Source organism: Phocoena phocoena, chromosome 4 (genome assembly GCF_963924675.1).
Source record: "Phocoena phocoena chromosome 4, mPhoPho1.1, whole genome shotgun sequence".
NCBI classification, from domain to species: domain Eukaryota; kingdom Metazoa; phylum Chordata; class Mammalia; order Artiodactyla; family Phocoenidae; genus Phocoena; species Phocoena phocoena.
In genome coordinates this window covers 19255498-19272428 of record NC_089222.1, presented here as the reverse complement: position 1 = coordinate 19272428, position 16931 = coordinate 19255498, and the positions used below count along the sequence as shown (strand labels likewise).

Here is a 16931-nt window from a genome sequence, read left to right as displayed (position 1 = left end):
CAGGCTTGGGAGATTGTACCTTTCTAAGAATTTGTCCCTTTCTTTTAGGTTATAAATTTTTTTGGCATAGAGTTGCTTGTAGTAGTCTCTTAGGGTTCTGTGTATTTTTTTGGTGTCAGTTGTCATTTCTCCTTTTTAATTTCTAATTTTGTTGATTTGGGCCCTCTCTTTTTTTTCTTGATAAGTCTGGCTAAAGGTTTATCAATTTTGTTTATATTTTAAGAGAACCAGCTTTTAGTTTCATTGATCTTGTGTATTGTTTTTTTCGTTTCTATTTCATTTATTTCTACTCTAATCTTTATGATTTCTTTCCTTTTACTAACCTTGGGTTTTATTTGTTCTTCTTCCTCTAGTTGCTTTAGGTGTAAATTTAGGTTGTCTCTTTGAGATTGTTCTTATTTCTTGAGGTAAGTTTGTATCACTATAAACTTCCCTCCATAAGTTTTGGATTGTTGTGTTTTTGTTTTCATTTGTCTCTGGGTAATTTTTGATTTCCTGTTTGATGTCTTCAGTGAACCATTGGTTGTGCAGTAGGATATTGTTCAGCCTCCACATGTTTGTGTTTTTTACAGTTTTTTTCTTGAAGTTGGTTTCTAGCCTCATAGAGTTGTGGTCAGAAATGATGCTTGATCTGATTTCAGTTTTCTTAAATTTACCAAAGCTTGCTTTGTGACCCAGCATGTGATCTGTCCTGGAGTATGTTTCATGTACACTTGAAAAGAATGTGTATTCTGCTGCTTTCAGAAGGAATGTGCTCTGAATATCAATTAAGTCCATCTGAGGTGTCATTTAAGGCCTGTGTTTCTTGATTGATTTTCTATCTGGATGATCTGTCCTTTGGTGTAAGTCGGGTGTTAAAGTCCCCAAATGTTATTTTGTTACAGTCAGTTTCTCCTTTTGCATCTGTTATCATTTGCCTTATATATTTAGGTGCGCTAATGTTGGATGCATATAGATTTACAATTGTTATATCTTCTTCTTGGATTGATCCTTTGATCATCATGTAGTGTCCCTCTTCGTATCTTGTTACAGTCTTTATTTTAAAGTCTATTTTGTCTGATATGAGTATTGCTACTCCACCTTCCTTCTGATTTACATCTGTGTGGAATAACTTTTTCCATCCCCTTACTTTCAGTCTGTATGTGTCTCTAGATCTGAAGTGGGTCTCTTTGAAGGCAGCACACATATGGATCCTGTTTTTTGCATCTATTCAGCCAGTCTGTGTCTTTTGGTTAGAGCATTTAATCCATTTACATTTAAGGTAATTATCAATGTGTATGTTCTTATTGCCATTTTGTTAATTGTTTTGGACTTGTTTTTGTAGGTCTTTTTTTCCTCCTTTTTTTGTTCTCTTCGCTTGTGACTTGATGACTGTCTTTAGTGTTATGTTTGGATTCCTTTTTCTTTTTTGTGTGTATATCTATTACATGTTTTGGTTCGTGGTTACCATGAGGTTTTTGTATAGCAGTCTATAGATATGTTTTTGTTTTAAGTTGTTGATATCTTAATTTCAAATGCATTTTAGATACCCTGCATTTGTACTCCCCTCCCCTCACAATAACTGTTTTTCTAATTTTTTTATGTATCCCTTAACTGTCATTGTTTTTTTTGGATACAAATGATTTTATTACCTTTGTCTTTTAACCTCCCTACCAGCTTTGTATATGGATAATTTCCTACCCCTATTATATGTTTCCCTTTACCAGTGAGCTTTTCAATTTTGTCCTTTTCTTGTTTCTAGTTGTGGCCTTTTTTTTCAGCCTAGTTCCTTTAGCATTTGTTGTAAAGCTAGTCTTTTAGCATTTGCATGTCTGTAAAGCTTTTGATTTGTCCATCAGATCTGAACAAGAGCCTTGCTGGTAGAGTATTCTTGGTTATAGATTTTTCTCTTTTATGACTTTAAGTAATATTGTGCCCCTCCCTTCTGGCCTGCAGAGTTTCTGCTGGAAACTCTGCCTTATCATAGTTCCCTTGTATTTAATTTGTTGCTTTTCCCTTGTTGCTTTTAATACTCTCTCTTTATCTTTAACTTTTGTTAATTGAGTACAATGTGTCTAGGTGTGTTCCTCTGTGGGTTAATCCTGTATGGGACTCTCTACTTCCTGGACTTGGGTGACTGTTTTCTTTCCTAGGTTAGGGAACTTTCCAGCTATTATCTCTTCAAATATTTTCTCAGGCTCTTTTTCTCTCTTTTCCTTCTGGGACCCCTATAATGTGAATATTAGTGTGCTTTAGTTCTCTTAAACTTGCTCATTTCATTTCATTCTTTTTTCTATTCCGTGGCAGTGATTTTCACTACTCTGTTTTCCAGCTCACTGATACATTTTTCTGCCTCATTTAGTCTGCTATTCATTCCTTCTATTGTGTTTTTCATTTCATTTATCGTATTCTTCAATTCTGTTTGGTTCTTTTTTATATTTTCTAATTCTTTGTTAAAAACTCCTAATTTCTTGCTCCATGCATCCATTCTCGTCCCAGTACCTTTTATCATCTTTACAATCATTACTCTGAACTCTTTCTCAGGTAGATTGCCTGACTCCATGTCACTTAGTTGTTATTCTGTAGTTTTGTCTTGTTCCTTCATCTGAAACATATTCCTCTGTCACCTCATTTTGTCTAAATTGCTGTTTGTATTTTTATGTGTGTGGTAAGTTGGTTACATTTCTCTTGAGATTGTTCTTGTTTCCTGAGGTAAGTTTGTATTGCTATAAACTTCCCTCTTAGAACTGCTTTTCCTGTGTCCCATAAGTTTTGGATTGTTGTGTTTTTGTTTTCATTTGTCTCAGGGTAATTTTTGATTTCCTGTTTGATGTCTTCAGTGATGTCTTGACCTTGTAGAAGTGCCCCTCTGTAGGTTACATCCTATGGCTCCCAGCAGTGCACTCCCCTCCTGTAATCCAAGGACCAGGGCCTAGCTGGTCCCAGGGTAATGTCTGGCCTGCATTTCCAAATTCATTCTGCAAGCTGAGTGACTGTAGTTTTCTTGTTTCTGGTGTCTGCCTCCTGGTGGGTGAGACTGGTCTAGAGGCTTGTGCAGGCTTCCTAGTGGGAGGGGTAGAGCTGGGTTTTGGCCCTCTGATGGTCAGGGCCTTGTCTAGAGGCCTGTCTTTAGGTGGATGTTGGTGAATCTTAGGAATCCTGTCTGGTGATGGGTGGGGATGTGTCCCCATCCAGTTAGTTTTTTGGCCTGAGGCATCCCAGCACTGGAGCCTATAGGCTGTTGGATGGGGCCAGCTCTTGTGCTGATGCCTGAAGCCAGATGTTAGCCTCCCCAAGCATTCATTCAAATGAATACTCCCTGATATGTCTATCACCGGTGTCTATGTCCCCAGGGTGAGCCACAGCTGCCCCCCACCTCCACAGGAGACCCTCCAAGACCAGCAGGTAGGTCTGGCCCAGGCTCCTATCAAATTACTGCTTTTGCCCTTTGCCCCAGTGCACGTGAGATTTTGTATGCACCCTTTAAGAGTGAAGTCTTTATTTTCCCCAGTCCTGTGGACCTCCTGTAATCAAGCCCTCCTGGCCTTTAAAGCCAAATGCTCTGGGGGCTTCTCTGCCCAGTGCTGGACCCCCAACCTAGACAGCCTGATGTGGAGCTCATAACTCTCACTCTTGTGAGAGAACCTTTACAATACAATTATTCTCTAGTATGTGGGTTGCCCACCCAGGTATGGGATTTGATTATATTGAGAGTCTGCCCCTCCTGCTGGTCTTGTTGTGGTTCCTTCTTTATGTCTTTTGCTGTACAAAATCTTTTCTGGTAAGTTACAGTCTTCAGTGATGTAAGTTACATCTTACAACAATTGATGATTGTTCTGAAAATTACTGTGATTTTGGTGTGCTTGTGAGAGGAGGTGAGTTTAGCATCTTTCTAACCTCCATCTTGGCCACTCCTTTCTCTATTATTCTTTTTTTATCTTGTTGGATGTCATTTGCTGAAATTTCCCTAGGAATTTTTGTATCTGTGTTTAAGGGGGATATATATCTATAACTCTTTTATTTTACTGAGAGTCTCTGACTGTTTTTGGTACCAATGTGATGCTGGCTTTGTAGAATGAGTTGTGGTGTATTCTCTCCTTTTTAATTTTCTGGAACAGTTGAATAAAATTGGTATTATTTCTTCCTCTGATAGGAATTAAACCATTGGGTTCTAGAGTTTTCTTTGTAAGGATGTTTTAAACTACAAATTAAATTTCTTTAGTAGATATAAGACTGTTCAGTTTGTCTTACAAAAAAATGATAGATTCATCTAAGTTGTTGAAGTATATTCAAGAAATACCAGCATAAAGTTGTTCATAGTATTGGTGGTTTCATCTCTCACATATCAGTCGGTCTAGAGCTAATCAATTATATTTATATTTTCGTAGAAAATGAGATTTTGGTTAATTGTACTTCTCTATTTTTCTGCTTTCTGTTTCACTTGATTACTATTCTTTTACTGTTCTTTGGCTTTCCTTCCTCTGCTCTTTAGTTTCTCAGAGGGGAAATGGAGATCACTGATATAAGGCCTTACTTTTCTCTCTCCTATTAATTTTTACTCCTATAAATTTCTTTCTTAGCCGTGCTATAGCTGTATCCCCTAAATTTGGATATGTTGTGTTTCCATTTTCATTTAGTTCAGAATACTTTCTACTTTCCATCTGGACTTGTTTCTTTGGGTCATGGATTATTTAGAAGTTTGGTATATATTTGCAAATATCTCAGAACTTTCTGTTATTGTCTCCTAAGTTCATTCTAGTCAGAGAACATACTTTATGTGACTTGAATGCTTTTAAGTTTATTGATATTTGTTTTATGGCCCATAGTATGTTCTATCTTGATAAATTTTTTATTTGCATAGGAAAAGAGTATGTATCATGGTTTTGTTTTTATGTCAATTAGGTCAAACTTGGTTGATGGTTGTTGTTGAAGTCTTTTCTATCTGTACTGATTGTCTGTCTTTTTATTCTAACAATTATCAAGAGGGATTTTGTAGGAGTATTTTTTGTATTCTTGATACAGGTGCATTATCACATAAATGATTTTCATATTTTTCCCCAGCCTTTGGCTTTCCTTTCATTTTCTTAATGCTACCTTTTGAAGAACAAAAGTTTTCAATTTGACTGCAGTAATTTATCAATTTTTCTTCTATGGTCATGCTTTTGATGTCATATCTGTGAACATTTTTCCTAACCCAAACTGTTCTTCTGTGTTTTATTCTAGAAGTTTAATCATTTAAGTTAATTTATATGAATGATTTTTTTAAGTTAATTTTTGTTTATGGTGCGATATAAGGACACTTTTTGCATATAGGTATTCATTTTTACAAGCACTATTGGTGAAAGGCTGTTCTTCAGCTGAGTTGCTTTAGCACTTTTCTTGAGAATCAAATGACCATGAATGCAAAGTTTTATTTCTGAATTTTCTAATTTGTCCTTAAACTCTTACCAGCTGTATTGATTACAGTACTTTTAAGGTATTTCTTAAAAGCTTTGTTGAGATGTAATTGACATTATAACATATGTAAGTTTAAGGTGTACAACAAGATCCTTTGAAACACATAATATATTGTGAAATGATTATCACAATAAGGTTAGTTAATACCTCTGTCATCTCAAGTAATTACCTTTTATAATTTAGGTGGTGATAACATTTAAGAATTACTCCCTTAGCAACTTTCAACTGTGTACTACAGTATTGTTAACTGTAGTCACCATGGTATGGTATACATTAGGTCCCTAGAACCTATTTATCTTATAACTAGAAGTTTGTACTCTTTGGCCAACATCCCCCCAGTTTCCCCCCACCCCAGCATCTGGTGACCACCTTTCTACTCTCTATTTCTATTAGTTTAGCATTTTTAGAGTCTACATATAAGTGAGAGCATACAGTATTTTTCTTTTAGAGTAAGTTTTTAAAATTAGGTAGTGTTATGTCCTTTTACTTTGTTTTTCAAAATTATTATGACTATTATAGATTCTTTACATTTCTATATAAATTCTATAATCAGATTGTCAATTTTTACACAAAATCTTGCTGGAATTTTGATAGAGAATATAATGAATCAGTACACCAATTTGGAGAGAATTTCCTTCCTCATTATATTGAATTTTCCATTCTGTGAATATAGGTTGTATCTCCATTTATTTACATATTCTGTAGTTTCTCTTAGCAATTTTTATTATTTTCAGTGTACGTCTTATACTACTTTTGTTTAATTTATTTTTGTTTTCATTTTTATTTTGTTATAATGGGAATCGTGTCCTTAATTTTTGTTCTAGACTCTTCCTTATTAATATGTAAAATATTATTTTATTGCTGCAAAATTATAAAATACTTTCATTAGTTCTGTAGTTTGGGGGTTTTGTTTTTGTAGCTTCTTTCATAAAGGATCATGCCATTTGTGAACAAAGGCACTTTTAATTTTTTTATTGGCCTATTGTACTGAATAGAATCTACAGTACAATATTGAGTAAAAGTGGTGAGAGAGGACAGCTTTACTTTTATTCCTGATCTTAATGGGAAAATAATTAGTCTTTAAAATTAAGTATAATGTCATTAGCTGTAAGTTTTTTATGTTGATACCTGTTAGTAGGATGAGATTCCCTTCTAACCTGGTTTTGTTAGGTGTTTTTATTGTGATTGATTGTTTGATTTCATTTTTTCTGCTTCAATTGAGATAAAAATACAGGCTTTTTTATTGATATAAGGTATTACATTCATTTTCAGATATTAGACCAATCTTGCAATCTGGGAAAATTCCACATGGTCATGGTATATGTTTTTTCTATGCTACTGGATTTAGTTTGCTAATATTTTGTTAGGGATTTTTGTGTCTACTTTCATAAGGGGTATTAATATGCTTACTAACCTCAGAGAACTGGAAAATGTTCCCTCCTGCTCTATTTTCTGAAAGAGTTTATGGAAGATTTTTTTTTTGGTTTTGTCTTGTTTTATTAATTTGATAGAATTCACCATGGAAGTCCTTTAAGCCTAGGTTTTCCTTTGTGTGAAGATTTTCATTTACTAAGTAAACTTCTTATTATAGATCTATCCAAATTTTCTATTCCTTGTTGATTCTTTATGGTAATTTGTCTCTTTCAGACAATACTTTATTTCATGCATATTGCACATTTGTTTGTATAATGTTATTTATGATATTTATAATCATTTTTATTTCTGTAGGATGTCTCCTTACTCATTCTTGATTTTGTAATTTGTATCTTCTCTCTTTTTTGTGTTGGTCAGTCAGCCTAGCTAAAGGTTTATCACTTATATTGATCTTTTCAAAGAATAAACTTTTGCTTTCATTGACTCTATGTATTTTTTTATTTCATTAATTTTTGCTTCAACCTTAATATTTCCTTCCATGTGATTGCTTGAGTTTTAATTTACTTGTCTTCTTTTAGTTTCCTATGGTAGATTGTTGATTTGTATAGCCTTCTTCCTTTCTTATCTGGCATGCTAAGCTATAAATTTCCCTCAAAGTACCACTTTAGTGACATACCATGACTTTTTATATAACAAATATGTTGTATATTAAATTTTATTCAGAACTAAGTATTTCCTTATTTTATTTGTGATTTCTTCTTCGACTCATGGGTTGTTAAGTTTTCTTGTTTAATTTCAAAATATTTGGAGGTTTTCCAAATTAATTTCTCTTCTTAATTTCTAGTTTAATTTCATTGTTGTTAGTAAACGCACTTTCAGGTATTGATATTTAAATCATTTTATACTTTATGGGCCTTGTTTTTTTCTTAATCAGTTGGATTATCCAAAAAGAAAAACTACATGTGCATATAAAAAGGATATATTCTGCGGTTTTGTTACATCTTCCTGTAAACCTTTTTATCAATATGAATGTTCTTTTTTAGTATGACTTTTTTTTTTTTGTCTCAAAGACTTCTTTGCCTGATAATAATATATCTCTAGTTCTTTTATGGTTACTTTTTGTATGATGTATCTTTTATCATCCTTTCACTGTTTGTGTCTTTGAATATGAAATATATCTCTTATAGACAGCCTAGAGTTGGATCTTGTGTTTTTATCCATTGAATAATCTCTGTTATTTTCTTTATGGTTGCTACAGAAACTACATCCCATTAGCATGACTAATTTCACATAAATGTAGCATCTTTACTCCAGTATAGCCCCATTTTCTTGTTCTTCCTTTGTACTATTATTGTCAAATATCTTTTATCTCTATTTGGTATTATCCCAACATTACCATTTTAACTATTATCAGTATATACAATATTAAGATTTTCAATGAAATTAAACAAAGAAGTATTCATGCTATCTTCTCTCTTTACCCTGTTGTTAACATTTCCAACATTATTCATTTTCTTCTATGAATTTGAGTTATTGTATAGAGTTACTTCCTTTCAGTTTGAAGGACTTTCTTTACAGTTTCTTATAAGGCAAGTGTCCTAGCAGTCTTTGTTTATCTGGAAATGTCATTATTTCATCTTCCATATTTGAAAGATAGTTTGGCTGGATATAGAATTCTTGGTGGACAGTTTTATTTTCCTTTAACACTTTTAGTGCCTTTCTACCACCTACTGGACTTCATTGTCTCTGAGTAAAAAATTAGTTGTTAATCTTGCTGTTCCCCTGTACATTTATGAGTCACTTTTTTTGTAGCTTTTATTTTCTTTTCTTCTTTTTTTCCCATTTTTCTTTGGCTTTCAACAGTTTGCTTATGTGTTTAGATATGGACCTCTTTGTGTTTATCCTAATATTTTGTTGACCTTCTTGGATCTGTAGATTCATGTTTTTCATCAAATTTCATAAGCTTTTAGCAGTTGATTCTTCAAGTATTTTTTACCCATTTCTCTTTGTTTGTACTCCTTTCACACATATACTGGTATACATGATACTGTTTCCTAGGCTTTTGGAGCTTACATGCATGTGCGCGCTCTCACACACTCTCTCTCTCTCTCTCGTTTTTCCTTCCTCAGTGTTTTTCATCTCTATTCTTTGGGTAATTTCTGTTTACCTATCTTCAGGTTCAGTGTTTTTTTTCTGTCAACTCAAGTATGCTGCTGAAACCATATGGTGAGTTTTTTATTTCTGTTATTGTACTTTTCAGTTGGTCCTATTTTTATAGTTGCTGTTTCTTTATCATAATCCACTGTTGGTTGAGGCCTTGTCATGTTCTCATCTAGTTCTTTGAATATAGCATCTGTAAATATAATCTGATTATATTTATTGGATCTGCTTTAAAATCGTTGCTAAATTTAACAGCTGGGCCCACTCAGAGACAGTTTCTTTAGACTGTTTCAATTTCCAAGTATAGGTATTACTTCCCTTTTTCGTTGTACATCATATAATCTTTTGTTAAAAACTGTGCATTTTACAAAATATATCTTAGCAAATTTGGATTCTGATTTTTTTTTTCCCCTGAAGTTTGTCATATTGTTGGGGGTTTTGTTTTTGAATAATTTACTTGGACTTAATCTGAGGAATTTATCTCTCCTGGACTGTAACTTTAGGCTAGCAGAACTCTGCTATTTCCCCATTTATTTCTTACAGAGTTTGCTCATTTTATTGAAATCTTCCCTGGGTGTTGGTATTTAGCATGTTGCTACCAATCAAGTCAGCTTCCTCATCTTAAAACCATGGTTTTCATGGGCATTCCCAATCCTGCTACCTCCACTACACCTGCTGCTCTGAGTTTTAGGGTGTTTGAAGGGGTTATGTCCATTCAAGAATGCCATAGATTTTTGCTGTTCTGGGCCCAAATTTCATCAGCTTTTTATGAGTAAATGCTTCTCAACATTTTGAATCTATTTCCAGAAAACTAAAAAGATTGCTTTTGTATTTTGAGTTATTTGGGGGGACGGGAAGGAAGGTGTTTTCTCTTAGTATAGAATCGTAAGTTGACCTTTTTTTTTTTTCAGTCTTTTAAAGGAATTGATCCATTATCTCTGGTTTGGCTTGTTTCCAACTAGAACTGCTGTCATTCTTATCTTGTGTCCTTTGTAGTTAATTTATCTTTTGCTCTTGGTTACATTTAAATTCTTTGTTTTGTTTTGTAACTAGTTTAACAGTTTTGTCATGATATTCTTCAGGGTCGTTTTCTTCATTTTTCTTTTATTACCTCCAGGCTCTCCTCAAGCCTCTTGAATATATATATTTTGTTGTAACTTTTAATGTTCTGTTTCACTAGTTTTATCATCTGTTTCATTTCTGATTCTGTTTTGATTAATTTTTCCCCTTATTATGGGTCATTTTCTTTGAATGCCTGGCAATTTTATTAGGTGCCAACCACTGTGGATTTTGTTTTGTTGGGTACTAGACAATGTATTCTTAAGATATTCATCCACTTTTCTCTGGGACATAATTAATGTTTGATCTTTTCAAGACTTTATTTAAGGTTTGTTAAGTGGATCAGGGCAGCGTTTAGTCTAAGGTTAACTTTACCCAGATACTAAGAAAAAAACATTCTTTGTACTTTTCTTGATGCCCTGTGAATTACAAGATTTTTCTGCTCTGCCTCACTGGAACACAAAGTATTCCAAGCCCTATGTTTGCTCCAGAGGTTGCCCTCTCTGCTCTTTCCATTCTTTCCCCAGCATTGAGTGGTTTGTTCACATGTACATGCTCTTTATACTCAGCTGAAGAGTTGATAGGGTCTTTCTGCACATGCTCAGTGCTCACTCTCTCTGTGCATCTCTGGTACTGTGCCTTGTAAAATCTAACCACCTTGTCCTCTAGAGTCCCAGCTTCCTTTCCTCAACTTTGGGAAATACCCAGGCTCTGTATACGTTCCCCTGCCTATAACACTGCCCTGCTCTGCCTGATATCCAACACCTAAAAAATATTATTTTATGCAGTTTTTTTAGTTTTTTCAAGTGGAAGAAGCATAAATCCTGTCCATCTTGGCTCAACCACACAATTTTGAATGCAGAATCCATATCATTTTTTATGATTTTACTTCAGTCTTCAACACCAAAATAACATAGCCTTTATTTCATTTTAGTGACCCACCCTTTCTGAGTCTTGCCAAAATTTTCAACCTATTACTCTCATAAAAGCAACAATTCTTTAATTTCCTGTTACCTTATTGATTTTTTAATTTAATCAGACCTTGCATACTAGTATTGAATCTGTCATAGCTCACTTTTGGTACACTAAAATTTCAATTCCTCTGGGCTTCCTTGGTGGCGCAGTGGTTAAGAATCTGCCTGCCAGTGCAGGGGACATGGGTTCGAGCCCTGGGCCAGGAAGATCCCACATGCCGCGGAACAACTAAGCCCTTGTGCCACAACTGCTAAGCCTGTGCTCTAGAGCCCAGGAGGCACAATTACTGAAGCCCACACGCTTAGAGCCTGTGCTCCACAACAAGAAAAGCCACCACGATAAGAATGCTGCACACTGCAACGAAGAGTAGCCCCTGCTCGCTGCAACTAGAGAAAGCCCATGTGCAGCAACGAAGACCCAACGCAGCCAAAATAAACTAAATAAATAAATTTATTTTAAAAAATTTCAGTTCCTCAAAAGAGGATTGAAAATATAGGTGAGAGTATGACCTGCCTGCCAAAGTGATCAGCATGTCATGGATACCAATCATTGGTTTTTCCAGAAGTATCACTTAGTCCACTTTATTAAGGGAAAATGTTACTGCATGTACATACTAGAAATAGAAGTGCTGTGGAGAGATGACACTTTAAGTTAATGCTTTTTCTCTCCTGCCACCCCAACTTCAAAAATTAAATATTAATTAAAATTAAATTAAGATTGAATTAATTGTTAGATTTAAATTGTTAGATTATTGTTAGATATTAAAGTAAAGGCATACTAACTGAGGATCAGTAAATTAGGTAAGTTTTCCATAGAAATAAACATAATTATTCTTTTATGCTTTAAAAAAGAGCTACAGCAGAGGATTAATTGCCCCAGAACTATTCTAGTTTTTTTCTTTCTTTGAGTTTGCAAGTAAAGTGTATTCTAACTTCATTTTTAGTTGTTCATTTCAAGGCCCCAGTACTAGAACTGTGAAAATTCGTTCATCTTGTGATTTTCTTTATACATTTCCTCTTGTCTTACTAACTTTTTTGCCCCCTACTTAATCTTTGCTTTGGAAACTTCCAAACACTTGCAGCTAAATGTTATCTTTCTAAATGGAGTGAGACCTTTGCAAATAGAGATTAAGGTGTTAAAAATAAATGTAATATAAAAATCAAAGACTGAAGATCTCTAAAATATGAGAAAAGAAATATCTGTATATCAAAAAATATATTGTAGGGGCTTCCCTGGTGGCGCAGTGGTTGAGGGTCCGCCTGCCAATTCAGGGGACACGGGTTTGTGTCCCGGTCTGGCAAGATCCTACATGCCGCGGAGCGGCTGGGCCTGTGAGCCATGGCCACTGGACCTGCGCATCCAGAGCCTGTTGCTCTGCAACGGGAGAGGCCACAGCAGTGAGAAGCCCGTGTACCGAAGGGGGGAAAATATATATATATATATATATATATATATATATATATATATATATATATATATATATATATAGTAAGTCAGGGAATATTTAGAAATATACTGCATTTTCATTTTGTACTTCATTTACTTAAATAGAATGTTAGTTCCTAGAAGGCAAAAAGAAAGCTATCTGTGGTAATAAGAGGATGTGCCATGAATCATGGCAGACCTGAAAGTTTACTAGAGCTTGAAAGAATAATCATTGTAGGTAATCAGAGTGGAATGAGGGCACTGTGAGTGTAGGAGTCACCACAGACATGTAATGTGTGCAGTTGAGCTATTTGGACTAAAGAACTCATTCATAGACCAAACTAAAAGAAGATTGGTTATGGCTCAATTGGTAAAGGCCTTCAATAACAGTAAAACTAAGAATATTGGTTATCTTTTGCCATATAACAACTTACCCCAAAACTTGGTACAGTATACATTATCTCATTGTTACTGTGTGTCAGGAATTTGGGAGTGGCCTAGCTAAGGGGTTCTGGCTTAAGTTCTCTCATCAGATTGCAGTCAAGACTTTGGTTGAGGCTGCAGTCATTTGAAGGCTTGACTGTGGTTGGAACATCTGCTTCTTATATGGCTTACTCACATGGCTGGTGGAAGAAGACCTAGTTACTCACCACATTGAGTTCTCTATAAGGCAGCTAGAATGTCCTTAAGACATGGCAGTTGGCTTTCCTGAGAGAGATTGATCCAAGAGAGAGAGCAAAGGAAAAGTCACTATGTCTTTTTTGACCTAGCTTCAGATGCCAAAATTCATCATTTCCACTGAATTATATTTATTAGAAATAAGTTACTAAGTACACCCATATTCTAGAAAAGAAGCATGTGTCTCCACCAAAGGGAATAGTAACAGAAAATTTGTGGACATTTTAAGACCACCACAAAGAAATTCTTATTTTACTGTATAGTCTGTAATTACATAATATAGTTACATGTAGAGAATGATTAATAGGGTAGTATCAGCAAGCAAAGTAGATTAGAGCTCCAAAACCCAAATAGGAGAAAAATCACCTAGGGACTTTTAATAGTAGTAGAATGGGCTGTCTTACATACATAGTCAAATTGTAAATCTAAAAAGGATATGAAAAAAATTTTAAGTTAAAGTGGGAGGCGTCAGACTACCATCTGAAGTAGACAAGGACTGGGATTCCAAGAAAATAAGCTGTATCTAAATGTCGGCAGTGCTTACAGAGAAGAGCTGTGTTTCAAGAACATGAGCTTTTGGCAGTCTAATAAGCATGAGAAAAAGGTATTAGAGGTTAGGCTTAGACATAGAAATGGTTATAAAAAAAGATTTTGAGCAATATTTTCCTACTGAAATAAAGCTAAGCCTTTATATTCTCTAGCCTTGGGAATCAGCCACCTATAATCTCAATACCAGAGGTAATGGTAATACCAATGGTAATGAATGGAAGAATGATTGAGCTATGTATTATGAGTTACTGTACTTAGTAGTCACTATAGTTTTAATCAAAATACCATACCTATTCATTGTGTCCTTACCCTACTTCTCTGAGCTTGTGTAATAAAAAACTCAGCTTGGTTTTTTTTGCTTTAATTTTTTTGATTGGTTTGTACAAGCGTATTTCAGCAGAGAATAAGTGTAATTGATCTTTGGGATTTGGGTATTTTGTGGTTATGTTTTGGTTTTGGAGGGGTGCTATTTTATTTTGTTTTATTTTTGCTGTTATTTTTTTTTATTTGTACAGCCCAGTAGAAGAAGACAAAGTATATGAACTTGTAGTTCTTAGAAGTAGAAATTTATATAAAATAGTAGAACAATACCAAGTGACAGGCAGGGATGAAAGCACTATATGGAGAAATTTGTTAATATCTAATTCAGGTGAAGATGTGTATTCCTTCTCACCCAGTAAATTTCACTTCTAAGTATAACAGCAGTGTCTCACAGACTTGACTGACCATTTCCTACATCAAGTACACAGATGTTCCAAGAAAAAATACTTAACTTGCCTTACCCCATGTGAAACATTTTAGTATTTTCTATCCCAAATACTTTTTTTTTCCCCACTCACTAAATTTATTTCATAATGTGCTAGTAGGTAGTAATGTACTGTTTTAAAAACACTGCCCTAGGGGAAACGCTTACACAAGCAGACATGTACGAGAATGCTTATGCCATTCATTGTTAATAAAAGCAAAAACTTGGAAACAACCTAAATATCTGCCACTGAGAGAATGTATAAGTAATTTATTTATAGAAAGGAACACTGAACATCAGTTAAGGTTAATATATTGGACTTGGAGCTGTGTGAATCAGTGTGTATAAATTGCAAAACTGGTTTGTGAAAAAATCTAGTTGGAGAGGAAGCCTATAAGATATAATGTATGTAAAGTTTCAAAATATGTAAAACAATATATATGAAGTTAAAGCATAATAACTTTGTAATGTCTGAAATTTTTCATATTTAGAAAAAAAGAAATACCCTTGAACCATTCACATTCATTGTTTTAAAGGTCAAGGAACATTCTTTCACAGTTTTTAAGCTACTTTTTATATTGTATCATCTATGAATGTCTAGATTGATGACAATTAAAAGATTATAATAATGAACATTGATGGAAAGTTTTAGTAGGTACCAGGCACAGTTCTAAGTATTTTATTGATACTTTTATTGATACTTTTATTAAGTGAGTTCATCCTCACAGGCACTGTGAGGTCTAGGTTCAGTTATTATCCCTGTTTTACAGGTGAGGAAATCTAAGAAAGAAGGAAATACCTTGCAGCTAGTAAATAGCAGAGTCAGGATTTGAACTCAGGATGTCTTACTCCAAAGTCTGTATCATTAGCCTCTGTGCTATAGAATCTCTCCATGAGAAAAAGGTATAAACAACAGCAAAAGTGTAGGAAAACTAAAGACTGTAATTGGTAGTATGGTTTTGAAAGTTTCTCACATTTTTATTCTTTAAGCAATGACAAGGACTTAGAAGGAACTAAGATTTATTAGAGCAGAGAATTAAATATTAGAATACTAGCACTCATTTTATCACAAAAGAGAAACTAAGGAAAGCTCCTTGACAGATGATTGCCTTGTGTAAATTGGAGAATTAAAAATTATTCATGTATGGCAACTCAGAAACCTTTAAGATTGATCTACAAAAGAAAGGATTTATCTTAATTGTATAATACGGGTTTTTTTTAGCCAGAGTTATTATCCTGTTGAAATAAAATATTAACAGTGTATTTGTTCATGGTTCACAGATTTTAGAGTAGAAGTGATTCCAGGAGGGTTGTAGTAGATGCTTATGGTGAGGTGAAAAGCTGTCTGGGCACAGAGCCAGAGACCTGACTTTTGGGGTTTGTTCTGCTACCACTTCATAGTGTGGTCACCAGGATTGTTCTGTTGTGACTAAATGTGAATTATTCTTCTTCCCTGTGCAGTTACTTCAAGGTCTTCGTTTTGTAAACTACTGTACATTTTCAAATAATACAGGCTGCTACAATTTTGCCTCATAGATACTAATTTTTTGTTCATGAAAATTATTTTTTAATTCTTTAGATGTATACTAGCTTAGAAAGAGTCACAGTTATTTAGAGAAACACGTTTTGAGTTCTCCATTATCCTGTATTTGGATGTTGATACTCTGGTTCCTCAGAAGTTTTAACATGTGTATTGATCCCATAATAATTGTGAGGCTTTCAGAAAGCTCCAAATGTCATTTCCTAGTCCATTGAAAATAGAGCAGTTGAGTCAAAATAAGATGATTTCCAGAAGCATTTTTTTTTGTTTGCTATTGGTGGTTTTTATTTTATAGAAGCCATATAAAAAATAGAAGATATTCAAGTTGGAGGCCTTTGCGAGGGCAGATATAAAAACGGTATTTGGATAATATTGATATCTATTGCTTGCTGAAAATGAGTATGAAGTACTTTCTAGCTTTGGATATTAATCAGAGGTTTGACTCTTTTTTTCCTTCTCTAGTGATGCTATTGCTGAGATTAGAGCCATTTGTATTGAAGAAATTGGAGTATGGATGAAAATGTATAGTGATGCCTTCCTAAATGACAGTTACCTAAAATATGTTGGCTGGACTCTTCATGACAGGGTAAGTTACTCTGTTCTCAGCTTTCATAGAAGATGTACTTGTCCTAATATTAATACTAGAAAGCTAGGAATTAAGATGGCATTGGGGGCTTCCCTGGTAGTGCAGTGGTTGAGAGTCCGCCTGCTGATGCAGGGGACGCGGGTTCGTGCCCCGGTCCGGGAAGATAGCACATGCTGCGGAGTGGCTGGGCCCGTGAGCCATGGCCGCTGAGCCTGCGCATCCAGAGCCTGTGCTCCGCACCGGGAGAGGGCCACAACAGTGAGAGGCCCGCATACCGCAAAAGAAAAAGAAAAAAAAAAGATGGCATTGGTTGGTTTTTCTCAAGCTTTATAATAATATGGAAATTTAAGATGATACAGCTGAATACTATTTACTTGTGGCCATGATGAAACTTGAGACATCAG

At 34.7% G+C, this 16931-nt stretch overlaps 1 protein-coding gene across 2 annotated transcripts in view; it reads left to right on the top strand.

Moving 5' to 3' along the window:
• The window catches only part of STAG1 (STAG1 cohesin complex component), a 306358-nt gene that overhangs the window by 159751 nt on the left and 129676 nt on the right, over positions 1 to 16931 (top strand). For both annotated transcript variants that reach the window (XM_065876744.1, XM_065876743.1), the window contains exon 9: positions 16404 to 16527. In XM_065876744.1, coding sequence (XP_065732816.1) covers positions 16404 to 16527 — 124 coding nt within the window. The remainder of the gene's footprint in view (positions 1 to 16403; positions 16528 to 16931) is intronic.